Source organism: Pan paniscus, chromosome X (assembly GCF_029289425.2).
Source record: "Pan paniscus chromosome X, NHGRI_mPanPan1-v2.0_pri, whole genome shotgun sequence".
Classification (NCBI taxonomy): domain Eukaryota; kingdom Metazoa; phylum Chordata; class Mammalia; order Primates; family Hominidae; genus Pan; species Pan paniscus.
This window is the reverse complement of record NC_073272.2, coordinates 70,568,327-70,586,495: the sequence shown is the minus strand read 5'-3', so window position 1 is coordinate 70,586,495 and position 18,169 is coordinate 70,568,327. Positions and strand designations below refer to the sequence as shown.

The following is an 18,169-nucleotide window of genomic DNA, read 5'->3' as shown; positions in this document are numbered from 1 at the left end:
CACACCTGTAATCCCAGCACTTTGGGAGGCTGAGGCGGATGGATCACCTGAGGTCAGGAGTTCGAAACCAGCCTGACTAACATGGTGAAACCCCATCTCTACTAAAAATACCATAATTGTCTGGGCTTTGTGGCGGGTGCCTGTAATCCCAGCTACTTAGGAGGCTGAGGCAGGATAATCTCTTGAACCCAGGAGGCAGAGGTTGCAGTGAGCTGAGATCGCACCATTGCACTCCAGCCTGGGTGACAGAGCGAGACTCCATCTCAAAAAATAAATAAATAAATAAAATTAGAGATGCGGTCTCATTGTTTTGCCCAGGCTGGTCTCAAACTCCTGGGCTGAAGTGATCCTCCCACCCTGGCCTCCCAAAGTGCTGGGATTACAGGTGTGAGCCACTGCACTAAGCCTCTTTTTAAATTTTAATTATTATTATTATCTTTTTTTGTATGGAGACAAGGTCTCACTATGTTGCCCAGGCTGGTCTTGAACTCCTGGGCTCAAGGATTCCTTCTGCCTCAGCTTCCCAAAGTGTTGGGATTACAGGTGTGAATCACCATGCCCAATTTAGATGCTAAGATTCTTAAAGCTGGCTCAAGGCCACACAGTATATGGTGCATGGAGAGTCAGTCAACTGTGGCATACTCCACTGCTCCTTTTCACCAGAATTCTTTCCCTAATATGGCAATCGAGGGTTATGAAATAAAGACATACCAAACTGCAGGATGCAAAAGAAGAGGAATTAATAGCAGTACTTTCTGTTTTCCCATTTTTCTTCATTGTACTATGCAATCTAGATACAATTTTGAAGAGGGAAAATAAATTACTTTTAGTAACCTCATCTTGTCCACGAGATCTAATGACTGATTCTGAGACTTTCAGGATCAGGAAGGAACTCTGTTAATGTTCCCAGAAACTGGAGCCACAATCTCTCTTCTTTATCCTGTTAGCCAGCTCCATATCTGGCCTGAGGTGCACAAGGCTTAAAAGAGGGGTATATAGGAAGAAGTGGGAGGCTTATTAATGTTTTGATTCTGTGTTTGTCTACAAATCTGGAGGCATCATGTTTTCACACTGTTATCTCTGAGTGGAGATTAGCATCATGCTTAGATTTAGCTGGAATCAAATTTTTACTTACATATTCCACCCCTCAAGCCATTTGGTTTGGAGATGGGTGGGACATGCGAGCTTGCTGTGAGACTGCAGGGGAGTCTCCTAGTTTCCTAATGATTGGACAAAGGCAGGGCAACAGAAACGTCTTGGAACTAAAAGGCTTTTTTTATTTTTATTTTTTATTTTTATTTATTTTATTTTCATTTTTTTTGAGACGGAGTTTCGCTCTTGTTGCCCAGGCTGAAGTGCAATGGTGCCATCTTGGCTCACCACAACCTCCGCCTCCCAGGTTCAAGAGATTCTCCTGCCTCAGCCTCCGGAGTAGCTGGTTACAGACATGTGTCACCACGCCTGGCTAATTTTGTAATTTTTTAGTAGAGACGGAGTTTCTTCATGTTGGTCAGGCTGGTCTCCAACTCCCGACCTCAGGTGATCCGCCTGCGTTGGCCTCCCAAAGTGCCGGGATTACAGGCGTGAGCCACCGCGCTGGGCCTGTTTATTTATTTATTTTTTGAGACGGAGTTTCGCTCTTGTTGCCCAGGCTGGAGTGCAATGGCGCGATCTCGGCTCACCGCAACCTCTGCCTCCCGGGTTCAAGCGATTCTCCTGCCTCAGCCTCCCAAGTAGCTGGTTACAGGCATGCGCCAGCACATCCAGCCAATTTTGTATTTTTTTTTTTAGTAGAGACGGGGTTTTGCCATGTCGGTCAGGCCGGTCTCCAACTCCCGACCTCAGGTGATCTACCCGCCTCGGCCTCCGAAAGTGCTGGGATTACAGGCGTGAGCCACCGTGCTCGGCCTATTTATTTATTTATTTATTTATTTTTTGAGACGGAGTTTTTCTCTTGTTGCCCAGGCTGGAGTGCAATGTCTCGGCTCACCACAACCTCTGCCTCCCGGGTTCAAGCGATTCTCCCTCCTGCCTCAACCTCCCAAGTAGCTGGGATTATAGGCATGCACCACCACGCCCAGCTAATTTTGTGTTTTTAGTAGAGACGGGGTTTCTCCATGTTTGTCAGGCTGGTCTGGAGTACCCGATCTCAGGTGATCCGCCTGCCTTGGCCTCCCAAAGTGTTGGGATTACAGGCGTGAGCCACTGCCCCCGACTTATTTTTTATTTTTAAGAGACATGATCTCACTGTCTCCCAGGCTGGAGTGCAGTGGCGGGATCATGGCTTATTGGACCTAAACTCTCAGGCTCAAATTATCCTTCCACCTCAGCCTCCCAAGTAGCTGGAACTACAGGCGTGTGCCACCACACCTGGATTTTTTTTTTTTTTTTTGGTTCAGGTGCAGTCTGGCTTGTTGATCAGGCTGGCCTCGACTAGTCTCCTCAGCTTCTAATATTTCTGCTATTTCTGACCTTTGCCACTCTTGCATAACCAGTGATCAACAATGTCTACTTGCTTTATTTCTTTTTCTGTTCTTTTTTGTGTGTGTGTGAAGTCCTGCTCTCCTTTTGGTAATCCTGGCCATCTGCACTTTTCCCTCAATTCATTGTCTTATGCTTTCAGAATTACATCATATTTGCTTACTCTCAGTTATTCTCACCCTGAACTCACCAAGTGACTGACTCTCTGAACTGCATCCCCAGGATCTAAAGTCTAGACTGGGTCGCAAGGCTTAGGCTCCGTAACACAGCGTAAAGGCCAAGTGGGAGTGGCTTTACTGGCCTAGCGTGACACCGCTAGCGTCGCTAGGGGGCGGAGTTTTCTGAACGTCCTCGTGCGCTGTGGACGGAGGTTGTGGAGAGAGCAGGGCGGCATTGGTGGCTGCGGCTGAGGTGAGTGGTTTAGTGGGCAGGAAGGGGTAGAATAGGCTTCAAGCACAAGTTAGTTGCGTAGTTTATAACTAGCAAGAATATATTATAGCCATTAGGCCAAAACTTTTTAGAGCGGCCCTAAGGCAGTGACTTTGTACTACAGAACTGCTCGTCGCTCTCAAGGCGAATGAAGATGGGCAAATGTAATGTTTTTGGACGAGGATTGAGGAGTATGGGGAGCGGTAGTGGGCCACTGAAAACCAGAGATAGTAGTTACTGTAGTTTAGATGCTAAAGGACCTAAATTACGTTGAAGCGGGACTGTTGATGACCGTTGGGGGCAATGTAACGTTTTTTGATGAGGATGGAGGAGTATGGGGAGTGGTGGTGGGCCACTGAAAACCGGAGATAGTAGTTATTGTTGTTTAGATGCTGAAGGACCTAAATTACGTTGAAGCAGGACAGTTTATGACCGTTGGGGGCAGGATACAGAAGGTGCTAGCGTTCTCACAGAGCGGGAAAAAGGACCGTGAGTGATTGGATGCTTTGAATGTGCGGTTGGTAGCGGAAGCGGATTTTGAGCCAATTAGGAGTGCGGTTGGTAGCGGAAGCGGATTTTGAGCCAATTAGGAAGAAGCAGCGAGACCCAGCCAGACCAATAACAGGGTACCACTCAGCTCCATTTCCCCTGTTGCCAGGCAGACTTATGGTAAGAAAAGGTCCCTTTTATGTAACTTGGCAGCCTGGCCCTGCCCCTCACAAAAGCCCTTTCATGGGCTTTTAACTTTACTCAGCCTTTTTTTCTCCCTTTGGATAACAAGTAACGGGAAATATTTCACTGGAAAGAAATTTGTTGAGAAACTAGAGGATAAAACAGTATTAAAATATGTTATTATTTCACAGGCTTGAGCCAGAGATTTAAAAATGGACAATGATGATTTTTTTTCCATGGACTTTAAAGGTACGTAGCTCTACGTGGTAGTACAAAATAGTGTCAAACTGCTGCTTTAAGATCTAAATATTGCTGGGCGCGGTGGCTCACGCCTGTAATCCCAGCACTTTGGGAGGCCGAGGCGGGCGGATCACGAGGTCAGGGGCTCGAGACCAGCCTGACCAACATGGTGAAACCCCGTCTCTACTAAACATACAAAAATTAGTTGGGCGTGGTAATCCCAGCTACTCAGGAGGCTGAGGCAAGAGAATCGCTTGAACCTGGGAGGCGGAGTTTGCAGTGAGCAGACACTGCGCCACTGCGCTCCAGCCTGGGCGACAGAGTGAGACTCCGTCTCAAAAAAAAAAAAAAAAATCTAAATATTTTGTTTCTGAGTTTTGTCTTTCTGCAGTGTCCATAGCTCCAGGTTTTCTCATTTATGTACCAGAAACAATGTCTATTTTTAACACATTGGGAACCTTTTTATGAACTAGTGTAGGGAGACAGAATTCACAATTCATAACTTGTTTTTTTTTCAGGATTTTTATGGCATGCAAAATAAAACGTTTAATCTGGAAGATAAATCTATTGCAATAAAAATAAGTTTAAAAAATTACTGCAAGATCTTGGAGTTCCTTTCCATAATCATCCATGAAAAATAAATTATATCCTGTGTAGTTTTAGATTTAAGTACATTTTATTGTGTCTTAATTCTTTTGAAAATTGGTAATCCATGTTTGCTATTTATGGGAACTCTCAATAAACAAAAGCAATTTGACTGACCAGAACACCAGATTCCTCAACTGTGCTAGATATAGGAGAGTTTGTGGTACTATCTTTGTTTTTGGGGAATAATGAGACCTGTGGTACCTTCACATTCATATAATAATGAAATATGTGGTAAGAAATGTGGCTACAAATCTATGATTTTAAAAAGTTTAGGTCAACATTTTGTTCATACTTTTTTTTGTTTGCTTGTTTTGTTTGTTTGTTTGTTTGTTGAGACAGTTTTGCTCTTGTTGCCCAGGCTGGAGTGCAGTGGTGCCATCTTGGCTCACTGCAACTTCTGCCTCCTGAGTTCAAGCGATTCTTCTGCCTCAGCCTCCCAAGTAGCTGGGACTACAGGCCCGCGCCACCATGCCTGGCTAATTTTTTGCATTTAGTAGAGACAGGGTTTCACCATGTCGGTCAAGCTGGTCTCGAACTCCTGACCTCAGTTGATACACCTGCCTCGGCCTCCCAAAGTGCTGGGATTACAGGTGTGAGCCACCATGCCAGGCCAATATTTGTTATTTTAAAACAATAACAATAAAGCCTGCTACTATCTACTTTAAGTTTTAAATTAGGATAAAATATCTTAGAGGTATAAAGATGGAATAGGGATTATGACTCTTAAGTTGATAATATTTGAGACTTTGTATTTACGTAAATATTTGAATCACACAGAAAAGTATAGAAAATAATATAATGAACATCTGTGTACCTACCACTGAGTTTTGTCAAATCTTAAGCTTGCCATATGCTTCAGATATTTCAAAGAACTAAAAGATTACATGTACCATTTTTCTTTTTAAATTTTATATAAATAGTTATTTTATATTTCTTTTTCCTGCAGCTTGTCTTCTTTTTTCCTTTTTTTGCTCAGCATTGTGATATATATATATATATATATATTTTTTTTTTTTTTTTTTTTTTTTGAGACAGAGTTTTGCTCTTGTTGCCCAAGCTGGAGTGCAATGGTGTGACCTCGGCTCACTGCAACCTCTGCCTTCCAGGTTCAAGCGATTCTCCTGCCTCAGCCTCTCGAGTAGCTGGGATTACAGGCACGTGCCACCATGCCCGGCTAATTTTTTGTATTTTTAGTAGAAACGGGGTTTCACCATGTTGGCCAGGCTGGTCTCAAACTCCTGACCTCAGGTGATCTGCCTGCCTCAGCCTCCCAAAGTCTTAGGATTACAGGCGTGAGTCACTGTGCCAGGCTGTGTTTTTAATATTTACCCATATGAATACTTTTAGTTCATTTATTTCCACTGCTGATGAGTAGTATTTCATTGAACGTAAATGTACCACAATTTATTCATTCAGTCTCCTTTGTTGGACATAAAAATGGTTTCAAATATTTGCTGTTAAAAACAACAATGCTACAACAAACACTGTGTTTCTGAGAGTTTAACAGAAACTTTCAAAAACATCTTTGACTACCACTCATGGCAAGAAAATGTTTTGATTACATCCCAGTACATACATACTGTGTCAAAAGTTTAATAAAACAAAATTTTATCCTTATTACATGCAGTACACTGTGATATTTTCTATTCTATTTTTCTCATTAAAAAAATGCTGGGTATTCAGCAAAAGGTCTGACTGAAAAGAAATGCTGGGTATGACTCACTACCTCAATACATTGATTGATTTTTTTTTTTCTTTTGAGACAGAGTCTCACTCTGTCGTCCAGGCTGGAGTGTAGTGGCACGATCTCGGCTCACTGCAACTTCCACGCCTCCCGGGTTCAAGCAATTCTTCTGACTCAGCCTCCCGCGTAGCTGGGGCTACAGTTGCATGCCGCCACGCCTGGCTAATTTTTTGTAGTTTAGTAGAGATGGGGTTTCGCTGTGTTGCCCAGGCTGGTCTGGAACTCCTGAGCTCAGGCAATCTGCCCGCCTCGGCCTCCCAAAGTGCTAGGATTACAGGTGAGAGCCACCGCTCCTGGCCTTGAGCCACTGCACCCGGCCTTGATTTATTTCTTGAGCTACTGGTAGGTGAGGCTCTAGGGCAGTGCCGTCCAACTGACATGGTGCAAAAACATAAAATTTTATATTTTCTAGTAGTCATATTAAAAATGTTTAAACAGATGAAAATAATTTTAATGATCTAATTTTTTTAACTCAGTGTATCAAAAATTATAACATAATCAATATACAAATTATTAATAAGTTATTTTACATTCTACAGTTTTTGGTACAAAGTCTTTGAAGTCTGGCGTGTATTTTATACTTAAAGCACATCTCATTTTGGATCAGCCACATTTCAAGTGCTCAATAGTCACATGTGGCTAGTGGCTACCATATTGGACAGTGCAGTTCTAGAGTTTACATTTGGGAGTGTAACTGCTGAGTCAAAAGCTATGAGCATCTTTAACTTTATAGATATTGCCAAATTGCTGTCCAAAATGGTCTTAATTCAAACTCCCTTTTCCCCATATCCTTACTAATATTTGATATTGTCAGACTTTTAAAATTTTACAATTTTGAAGACTGTTGTCATTTTTATTTACCATTTTATTTTGGAATAATTTTAGATTTACAGAAAAGTTGCAGAGATAGTGCAGAGAGTTCCCATATACTCTTCAGGCAGTTTCATTTTCCCAAATGTTATCATCTTACATGGGTGTTGTTTTGACTTATATTTTCCTGATAACTAGTGAAGTTGGTGTACTTTCATAGATTTACTGGCTGTTTGAGTTTTCTTTTATGCACACATAAACTTTTTAGTCAAGTTTTATAAAAATGGAGCATAAAAGCCTATCCAATGGCTTTTAGCAATGGCTATAGTTCATTCCTTCTTAGGGAGAATTGACATAACACCAGTCTTTTTTGTATCACCAATCTCAATAAATTTTCAAGACCAAGGCCAGGCCTGGTGGCTCACGCCTGTAATCGCAGCACTTTGGGAGGCTGAGGCGGGAGGAATACTTGAGCCCATGAGTTTGAGACCAGCCTGGGCAACAGAGACCCTGTCTTCACCAAAAAAAAAAAAAAAAAAAGCTGGATGTGGTGTTGCATGCCTGTAGTAGTCTCAGGAGCCAGAGGTGGGAGGATCGCTTGAGCCTAGGAGGTGGAGGCTGCAGTGAGCCTTGATTGCTCCAGCCTGGGTGACAGAGTGAGATCCTGTCTTAAAAAAAAAATTCAAGACCAGGAAGGAATAGAAATTTGTCTAGATAATTACACCCACTGGGGCTAAATAAATGTAACTCCTTTTCTGCATGTCATCTTCAACTATTTGAAGATAACTTATCTTGTACCCCGGAAAGTGTCTTCAGATTGAGCATTCTCAGTTTGTTCAAACATTCCTGATATTACCTGGTTTCTAGTCCCCTTATCATTTTGTGTGCTATCCTTTAAACATGCTCTATCCTTTTCGTGTTATTTCTTAAAGTGTGGTACCCAGAATAGAACACAATTCTCTATGTTTGATATGATCAGCATAAAATACAGTCATGTGCTGCATAATGACATTTCAGTCAATAAAGGACAGCATATACAACAGTGGTCCCAGAAGATTTTAATGGAGCTGAAAAGTTCCTATCCCCTAGTGATGTCAGAGCTGTTATAAAGTTGTAGAGCAATGCTTTATTCATGTGTTTGTGGTGATGCTGGTGTAAACAAATCTACTGTGCTGCCAGTTGTTTAAAACTATAGCACGTACATTTATGTACAGTACATAATACTTGATGGTGATAATAAATGACTATGCTACTGGTTTATGTATTCACTATACCATACTATGCTATCTTATACTATTTTTTTATCATCATCTTAGAGTGTACTCCTTCTATTTATAAAAAATAAATTTAACTGTAAAATGGCCTCAGGCAGTTCCTTCAGGAGGTATTCCAGAAGGCACTATTATCGCAGTAGGTGACAGGTCCATGCATTTTATTGCCCCTGAAGAACTTCCAGTGGGACAAAACGTGGAGGTGGAAGACAGTGATAGTGATGATCCTGAGCCTGTATAGGCCTAGGCTAATAATGTATGTGTTTGTGTCTTAGTTTTTAACAAAAAGTTTAAAAAGTAAAATTAATAATGTTAACAGAAAAAAGCTTATAGAATAGGGATATAAAGAAAGAAAATATTTTTGTACAGCTGTATAATGTTTGTGCTTTAAGCTAAGTGTTACTACAAAAGCGTTAAAAAGTTAAAAATAATTAAAAAGTTTGTACTTTGGGAGGTTGAGGCGGGCAGATCACTTGAGCTCAGGAGTTCGAGACTGGCCTGGGTATCATGGTGAAACCCTGTCTCTACCAAAAATACAAAAAATTATCATGGCGTGGTGGCACGTGCCTGTGGTTCCAGCTACTCTGTGGTCCCAGCTACTCCATAGGTTGAGGTGAGAGGATTGCTTGAGCCTGGGAGGCAGAGGTTGCAGTGAGCCGAGATCGCACCACTGCATTGCAGCCCCAGTGACAGAGTGAGACCCCATCTCAAACAAACAAACAAAGCTTATAAAGTAAAAAAGTTACAGTAAGCTAAGGTAAACCTATTATTGGAGAAAGAAACATATTCTTTTATAAACTGAGTGTAGCCTAAGTGTGCAGAGTTTATAAAGTCTACAGTAGTGTACAGTAATGTCCTAGGCCTTCACATATATTCACCACTCACTCACTGACTCACCCAGAGCAACTTCCAGGTCTGCAAGCTCCACTCATGGTAAGTGCCCTATACAGGTGTACCTTTTTTTATCTTATAAAAATTTATTATTATGTTATTTGAGGTAGGGTCTCACTCTCTCACCCAGGCTGGTGTGCAGTGGTGTGATCATGGCTCACCACAGCTTCTACCTCCTGGGCCCAAGTAATCCTCCCACCTCAACATCTTGAGTAGCCGGGAATCACAGGCATGCACCACCATGCCCAGATAATTTTTAATTTTTCTGTGGAGACGGGATCTCCCTATGTTGCCCAGGTTGGTTTCGAACTCCTGGGCTCAAGCGATCCTCCTTCCTCGGTGTCCCGAAGTGCTAGGATTACAGCTGTGAGCCACCGTACCCAGTCATTTTTAATCTTTTATATCATATTTTTACTTACCTTTTCTAGGTTTAGATATGTTTAGATACACAAATACTTATCATTGTGTTACAGTTGCCTGCAGTATTCAGTACAGTAACATGAGTTATAGGTTTGTAGCCTAGAAGCAATAGGCTATACCATATAGCCTAGATGTGTAGTAGGCTATACCATCTTGTGTAAGTACACTCTATGACGGGGTCCTCAACCCCTGGGCCACGGACCATTACCTGTCTCTGGCCTGTTAGGAACCTGGCTGCACAGCAGGAGGTGAGCCCCGGGCCAGCAAGCATTACCGCCTGAGCTCCGCCTCCTGTCAGATCAGTGGCCAGTGGCATTAGATTCTCACAGGAGCCTGAACTGCCCACACGAGGGATCTAGGTTGCATGCTCCTTATGAAAATCTAACTAATGCCTGATGATCTGAGGTAGAACAGTTTCATCCCGAAACCATCCCCCCACCATCCGTAGAAAAATTGTCTTCTACAAAACTGGTCCCTGGTGCCAAGAAGGTTGGGGACCACTGCTCTATGATGTTGGGACAATGACAAAAATCACCAAATTACACATTTCTGGAATGTATCCCTGTCCTTAAGTGATGCACGCCTGTAATCTTTCTCTTTAGATTTAGGACTGATCATTTTTCTCTTTAGATAATAATATAGCTAAGACTGAATTTGCTTTTTCTTTCTTTCATACCACGCTAGTTATTCATTTTGAACTTTTTGCCCCCCAAACCCCTCAGTCTTTTTTAAGTATTTATTTATTTATTTAGACAAGGTCTCACTCTATTGCCAGGCTGTAGTGCAGTGGCGCTATCCTCCTAGGTTCAAGCGATCCTCCCGCCTCAGTTTCCTGAGGGAATATAGGCATGCGCCACCATTCCTGACTAATTTTTGTATTTTTGGTAGAGACAGGGTTTCATCATGTTTCCCAGGCTGGTCTCCTGAGCTCCTGAGCTCAAGCGATCTGCCTGCCTACTGGCCTTTTTTCTAGATTTTTCTTTCTTTCTTTTTTTGAGGCAGAGTCTCACTCCATTGCCCAGGCTGGAGTGCAGTGGCATAATCTCAGCTCACTGCAACCTCCACCTCCCAGGCGCAAGCAATTCTTGTGCTTCAGCCTCCTGAGTAGCTATGACTGCAGGCATGCCAGGCTAATTTCTGTATTTTTAGTAGAGACAGGGTTTTGCTGTGATGGCCAGGCTGCTCTCGAACTCCTGGCCTCAAGTGATCCACCCACCTCAGCCTCCCAAACTGCTGGGATTATAGGCATGAGTCACCACTGCTGGCCTTCACTGATCTTTTATATATATATTTTTCCATTTTAATTTCGTTTATTTCTATTCTGATCTTTATTATTTCTTTTCTTCAACTAACTTTGGGTTTGGTTTGCTTTTGCTTTTCTAGTTGTTTAAGATGCATCATTAGGTTGTTCGGAGTTTTTCCTCTTTTTTGATGTAGGCACTCATAGTGATAAACTTCACTCTGTATCCCATACGTTTTGGTATGCTGTGTTTCCATTATCATTTGTTTCAAGAAAATTTTCAATTTTCTTCTTCTTCTTCTTCTTTTTTTCTTTTTTTTTTTTTTGAGATAGAGTCTCCCTCTGTAGCCCAGGCTGGAGCGCAGTGGCACGATCTCTGTTCACTGCGACCCTGCAACCTCCGCCTCCCGGGTTCAAGCGGTTCTCCTGCCTCAGCCTCCCAAGTAGCCGGGATTACAGGCACCCACCATCACACTTGGCTAATTTTTGTATTTTTATTTTAACTAATTAATTAATTAATTAATTAATTTTTTGTTTGTTTTGAGGCAGATCCTCACTCTGTTGCCCAGGCTGGAGTGCAGTTGCACCATCTCGGCTCATTGCAACCTCTGCCTCCCAAGTTCAAGTGATTCTCCTGCCTCAGCCTCCCAAGTAGCTGGGATTACAGGCGTGCACCACCACTCCTGGCTATTTTTAAAAAAATATTTTTAGTAGAGACCGGGTTTCACCATGTTGGCCAGGCTGTTCTGGCCAACATGGTGAAACTCCTGACCTCAGGTGAGCCGCCTGCCTCAGCCTCCCAAAATGCTGAGATTACAGGCATGAGCCACCACACCTGGTCCTTTTTTTTTTTTTTTTTAATACAGGACCTCTCTTTGTCACCCAGGCTGGAGTGCAGTGGCATGAACGTATAGGTATGCACCACCACGCCTGGCTAATATTTGTATGTTTTGTAAAGACTGGATTTTGCCATGTTGCCCAGGCTGGTCTTGAACTCCTGAGCTCAAGTGATCTGCTTGCCTCGGCCTCCAGATTACAGGAGGTGCTGGGATTACAGGTGTGAGCCACGGTGCCCAGCCTCTATATTTTCTTTTTCTATTATATTTATGATGATTGTTAGGGAGGTAGACATTAGCTAATTTGTTTCATCAAGTCTTCAGAATATAGTTCCAATGTATACTCAATACCAGCCCTGTCCAGTAGAAATATAATGTGAGTTAGAAATGTAACTTAAAATTTTCTAGTAATCACGTTTAAAAAGTAAAAATAAATAGGTGAAATTAATTTTTAATATAATAATAATTTTAATGCTATAGCCCAGCATATTCATACATTTTTGTTCCAGCATATAATCAGTATACAAAATTGCTGAGATATTTTACATTCTTATTTTAAACTAAGTCTTCGAAACCCATGTGTATTTTACAATTAAAGCACATCCCAATTTGAACTAGCCACATTTTAAGTGCTCAGTAGCCATATATTGCTACCATATTAGAGAGTGCAGATCTAGACTAAAAAGTTTAGTAGTAAAACTCAGTCAAGATAATTGGCTTTCATTGAATCTCAAAGGACTTTATTTGTAATCTTCCCTGAACTATCTTTTCCTTTAAATACAACAATGGGATCCTCAGATTAAGAATGACAGAGTTATTAGGAAATATCCCAAGACAGGGCCACATAGTTTAGAATCATGAGCATACTTATTTTACAGCCTGTACAGAAATCTTACAGATAATCAGTGAGATAATCACTGATGCCACCTGGTATGCACCTATTAGGGGGAATAGTACAGTTTATGGCCGGGTGCCGTGGCTCACGCCTGTAATCCCAGCACTTTGGGAGGCCGAGGCTGGTGGATCATGAGGTCAGGAGATCGAGACCATCCTGGCTAACACTGTGAAGCCCCGTCTCTATTAAAAATACAAAAAATTAGCTGAGTGTGCTGGCGGGCACCTGTAGTCCCAGCTACTCGGGAGGCTGAGGCAGGAGAATGGCGTGAACCTGGGAGGCGGAGCTTGCAGTGAGCTGAGATTGCGCCACTGCACTCCAGCCTGGCCGACAGAGTGAGACTCCATCTCAAAAAAAAAAAAAATACAGTTTATAAAATAAAGACATTGAGTGACCCACAGAATTGAACTTTCTTAGTATGCCATACAGTGTCTTCCAAGTTCTGGCCCCTGTATACCTTTCTAATGGTGTTTTCTCCAGCCATACATAACTGCTTATGCTTGTTTGAATTCATTGTGCTTTTTCACACCTCTGTGCTTTGCCCTCTGGCGTGTTCCTTTCCCTCAGTATCTGCCTGGAAATCCCTAACTCATCCTTCAGCCCCACCTCAAGTAACACTTCAGTGAAGCTTATCCTGCTATTCCTATATTCCATCCCTCAAATGGGCATTTATGCAATCCTTTTACATTCCTGTAGCGTCTTCCACTCACAGCACTTATTACATTATATTATAATTTTTAAATTTTTATTTATTTTTAATTTTTTCCCTTCATCCTACTTTGATCTCATGACTGATTACTACTATAATTTTTAGAATTTAATTACCTTTGGTAGTGCAGTCCTCATGATGGCATAGACGGCTTCACTCATCTTTATATTCCTAGCAAGACACCAGGCATTCAAGAAATGTTTGTTGAACTAAATTTTACAAGGAGACATGTAGACATCAGCCAAAGCAGAAAGGGTGCAGTTTCCTTGGATTCTGTTCAGGGCTGAGTTGCTAATAGCTTTGATCTTGGCCAAGTTAGTTAACTTCTCCATGCTTTATTTTAATCAATTATAAAATTAGAGTGTATTACTGGAATTTTAAGGTGATTTAGAACTTTAAAAAGTTGGTTCATTGATGCATGTATGAGACTGTGTCTTGTTCATGTCATATCTTTGGTGCTTAACAAAGTACTTGGTTATCATTAAAGTTTTATTGAATGATTGAATAAAATAACTCTTGTCTCTTTTCTTTCTTTCTTTCTTTCTTTCTTTTTCTTTGTCTTCCTTCCTTCCTTCCTTCCTTCCTTCTTTCTTTCTTTCCTTAGATGGAGTCTGTCTCTCTCATCCAGGCTGGAGTGCAGTGGCATGATCTCGGCTCACTGCAACCTCCGCCTCCTGTGTTCAAGCGATTCTTCTGCCTCAGCCTCCTAAGTAGCTGGGACTACAGGTGCACGCCACTACGCCCAGCTAATTTTTGTATTTTTAGTAGAGACGGGGTTTCACCATATTGGCCAGGCTGCTTTCGAACTCCTGACCTCGTGATCTGCCTGCCTCGGCCTCCCAAAGTGTTGGGATTACAGGCATGAGCCACTGTGCCAAGCCAACTCTTGTCTGTTTCATTCATATTGCCCACAAGGATAGTAACACTATCACCAAGAGTTACTCTCTGTATATATACATAACATATATATGTTATATATATATAATATATAACATATATTATATATAAATATAACATATATAACATATATAACATATATAAAAATATATATGTTATATATAATATATATCTATAAATATATGTTATATATATATAATATATATCTATTTTTGAGACGGAGTCTTACTCTGTTGCCCAGGCTAGAGTGCAGTGTCGTGATCTCGGCTCACTACAACCTCTGCTTCTTGGGTTCAAGCGATCCTCTTGCCTCAGCCTCCTGAGTAGCTGGGACTGCAGGTGCACGCCACCACATCTGGCTATTTTTTTTTGTATTTTTAGTAGAGATGGGGTTTCACCACGTTGGCCAGGCTGGTCTTGAACTCCTGACCTCAAGTGATCGCCTGCCTCGGCCTCCCAAAGTGCTGGGATTATAGGCATGAGCCACTGCACTTGGCCTATGTATATATATTTTTAATTGTTAGCTAATTGTTAGTGGATACATAATAGGCGTATATATTTATGGGGTATATGGGATATTTTGATACAAACATACAATGTGTAATAATTATACCAGGGTAAATGAGGCATCCATCACCTCAAACATTTATCCTTTGTATTACAAACAATCTGATTATACTCTCTTAGTTATTTTCAAGTGTACAATTAAATTGTTATTGCCTATAGTCATCCTGTTTTGCTATCAAATACTAGAATCTTATTCATTCTATTTTTTTTGTACCCATTAGCCATTTTCCCTTCCTCTCCTACCCGTCCCCCCCACAACCTCTCCCAGCCTCATTCTGCGCTCTATCTCCATGAGTTCAATTGTTTTAATTTTTAGCTCTCACAAATAAGTGAGAATATGCACAATTTGTTGTTCTGTGCCTGGCTTATTTCACTTAACATAATGACCTCCAGTTCCATTCATGTTGCTGCAAATGACAGGATCTCATTCTTTTTTTATGGCTGAAGAGTACTCCATTGTGTATACATATGTAGCACATTTTCTCTTTTTTTTTTCTTTTTTTAAATTTGAGATGGAGTCTCTCTGTGTCGCCCAGGCTGGAGTGCAGTGGCACGATTTCGGCTCACTGCAACCTCTGCCTCCTGGGTTCAAGTGATTCTCCTGTCTCAGCCTCCTGAGTAACTGGGATTACATGCATGCGCCATCACTCCTGGCTAATTTTTTGTATTTTTAGTAGAGATGGGATTTCACCATGTTGGCCAGGCTGGTCTTGAATCCCTGAACTCAAGTGATCCACCGGCATAGGCCTCCCAAAGTGCTGGGATTACAGGCGTGAGCCACCACACCTGGCCCATTGTCTTTTTTTTTTTCTTTTTAATTTTCATGGGCACATAGTAGGCTTATGTATTTATGGGGTACATGAGATGTCTTGATACAGGGATGCAATGTGAAATAAGCACGTTATGGAGAATGGGGTATCCATTCCCTCAAGCATTTACCCTTTGAGTTATAAACAATCCAATTACACTCTTTTAAGTTATTTTATTTTTTGAAACATGGCCTGGCTCCATTTCCCAGGCTGGAGTGCAGTGGTGTGATCTCAGCTCACTGTAGCCTCCACCTCCCAGGGTCAAGCGATCCTCCCACCTAATCCTCCCACGTAGCTGGGACTACAAGCGTTTGCCACCATGCACAGCTAATTTTTGTATTTTTTGTAGAGACAGGGTTTCTCTATGTTTTCCAGGATGTTCTTGAATTCCTGAGCTCAAGTAGTCCACTTGCATCGGCCTCCCAAAGTGCTGGGATTACACGCCTGGCCTTAAGTTATTTAAAAATGTACAATTAAGTTATTATTGACTATAGTCACCGTATTATGGTATCAAATAGTAGGTCTTATTCATTTTTATATATATTTTTTGTACCCATTAACCATTCCCACTTTTCCCCCAGCTCCCACTACCCTTCTCAGCCTCTGGTAACCATCCTTCTACTCTCTATGTCCATAAGTTCAATTGTTTTGATTTTTAGATCCCACAATTAAGTGAGACCATGCAATGTTTGTCTTTCTGTGCTTGGCTTATTTCATTTAACATAATGATCTCCAGTTCCATCCATGTTGTTGCAAGTGACTGGATCTTATTCTTTTTTTTTTTTTTTTGAGACAGAGTCTTGCTCAGTCGCCCAGGCTGGAGTGCAGTGGTGCGATCTCCGCTCACTGCAAGTTCTGCCTCCCGGTTTCACATCATTCTCCTGCCTCAGCCTCCCGAGTAGCTGGGACTACAGGTGCCCACCACCACGCCTGGCTAATTTTTTTTTGTATTTTTAGTAGAGATGGGGTTTCACCATGATAGCCAGGATGGTCTCGGTCTCCTGACCTCGTGATCCACCCGCCTCGGCCTCCCAAAGTGCTGGGATTACAGGCGTGAGCCACCGCGCCCGGCCTGGATCTTATTCTTTATTATGGCCAAATAGTAGTACTCCATTGTGTATAGGTACCACATTTTCTTTTCTTTTTTCTTTTCTTTTCTTTTTTCTTTTCTTTTCTTTTCTCCTTCCTTCCTTCCTTCCTTCCTTCCTTCCTTCCTTTCTTTCTTCCTTTCTTTCTTTCTTTCTGTCTCTCCCTCTCTCTCCCTCTTTCTTTTCTTTTTTTTTTGAGGAGTCGTCTTGCTCTGTCACCAGGCTGGAGTGCAGTGGCGTGATCTCGGCTCACTGCAACCTCTGCCTCCCGGGTTCAAGTGATTCCCCTGCCTCAGCTTCCCGAGTAGCTGGGACTACAGGTGCACGCCACCATGCCCAGCTAATTTTTCTGTATTTTAGTAGAGACGGGGTTTCACCATGTTGGCCAGGTTGGTCTCCATCTCCTGACCTCATGATCCGCCAGCCTTGGCCTCCCAAAGTGCTGGGATTACAGGTGTGAACCACTGCGCCCGGCCCAATTTTTAGATTTTGGAAGACCCTCTAAACTGTTCTCCATAGTCGTTGTAATAATTTACATTTCCACCAACAGTGTATGAGGGTTCCTTTTTCTCCACATCCTCACCAGCATTTGTTATTGCCTGTCTTTTGGATATAAGCCATTTTAACTGGGTCAAGATGATACCTCATTGTAATTTTGATTTGCATTTCTCTGATGATCAATGATGTTGAGCAGCTTTTCATATGCCTGTTTGCCATTTGTATGTCTTCTTTTGCGAAATGTCTATTCAAATCTTTTGCCCATTTATTGATCAGATTATTAGACCTTTTTTCCCATAGAGTTGTTTAAGCTCCTTATATCTTCTGGTTATTAACCCCTTGTCAGATGGGTGGTTTGCAGATATTTTCTCCCATTCTGTGGGTTGTCTCTTCACTCTGTTGATTATTTCCTTTGCTTTGCAGAAGCTTTTTAACTTGATGTCGTCCCATTAGTCCATTTTTGTTTTGGTTGCCTATGCTTGTGGGGTTTCACTCAAGAAATTTCTGCCCAGACCCACGTCCTGGAGATTTTCCCCAATGTTTTCTTGTAGTAGTTTAACAGTTTAAAGTCTTAGATTTAAGTCTTTAATACATTTCGATTGGATCTTTGTATATGGAGAGAGATAGGGGACTAGTTTCATTTATGTGCATGTGGATATTCACTTTTCTCAGCACCATTTATTGAAGAAACTGTTTTTTCTCCAGTGTATGTTCTTGGCACCTTTACAAAAGTGAGTAACACTGTAGGTGTGTGGATTTGTTTCTGGGTTCTCTATTCTGTTCCATAGTCTATATGGCTTGTTTTATATGAGTACTATGCTGTTTTGGTTACTATAGCTCTGTAGTATAATTTGAACTCAGGTAATGTGATTACTCCAGTTTTGTTCTTTTTGCTTAGGATAGCTTTGGCTATTCTGGGCCTTTTGAGGCCCCATATAAATTTTAGGATTCTTTTTTCTATTTCTGTGAAGAATGTCATTGGTATTTTGATAGGAACTGCATTGAATCTGTAGACTGCTTTGGG

At 41.7% G+C, this 18,169-nt stretch overlaps 1 protein-coding gene across 1 annotated transcript in view; it reads left to right on the top strand.

The window, feature by feature from the left end:
- The first annotated feature begins 695 nt into the window (after positions 1 to 695).
- TEX11 (testis expressed 11) overlaps positions 696 to 18,169 on the top strand; it is a 380,181-nt gene continuing 362,707 nt past the window's right edge. The window contains exons 1-2 of the mRNA XM_003820153.4: positions 696 to 2,892; positions 3,774 to 3,831. Coding sequence (XP_003820201.2) covers positions 3,795 to 3,831 — 37 coding nt within the window. The 5' untranslated portion in view covers positions 696 to 2,892; positions 3,774 to 3,794. The remainder of the gene's footprint in view (positions 2,893 to 3,773; positions 3,832 to 18,169) is intronic.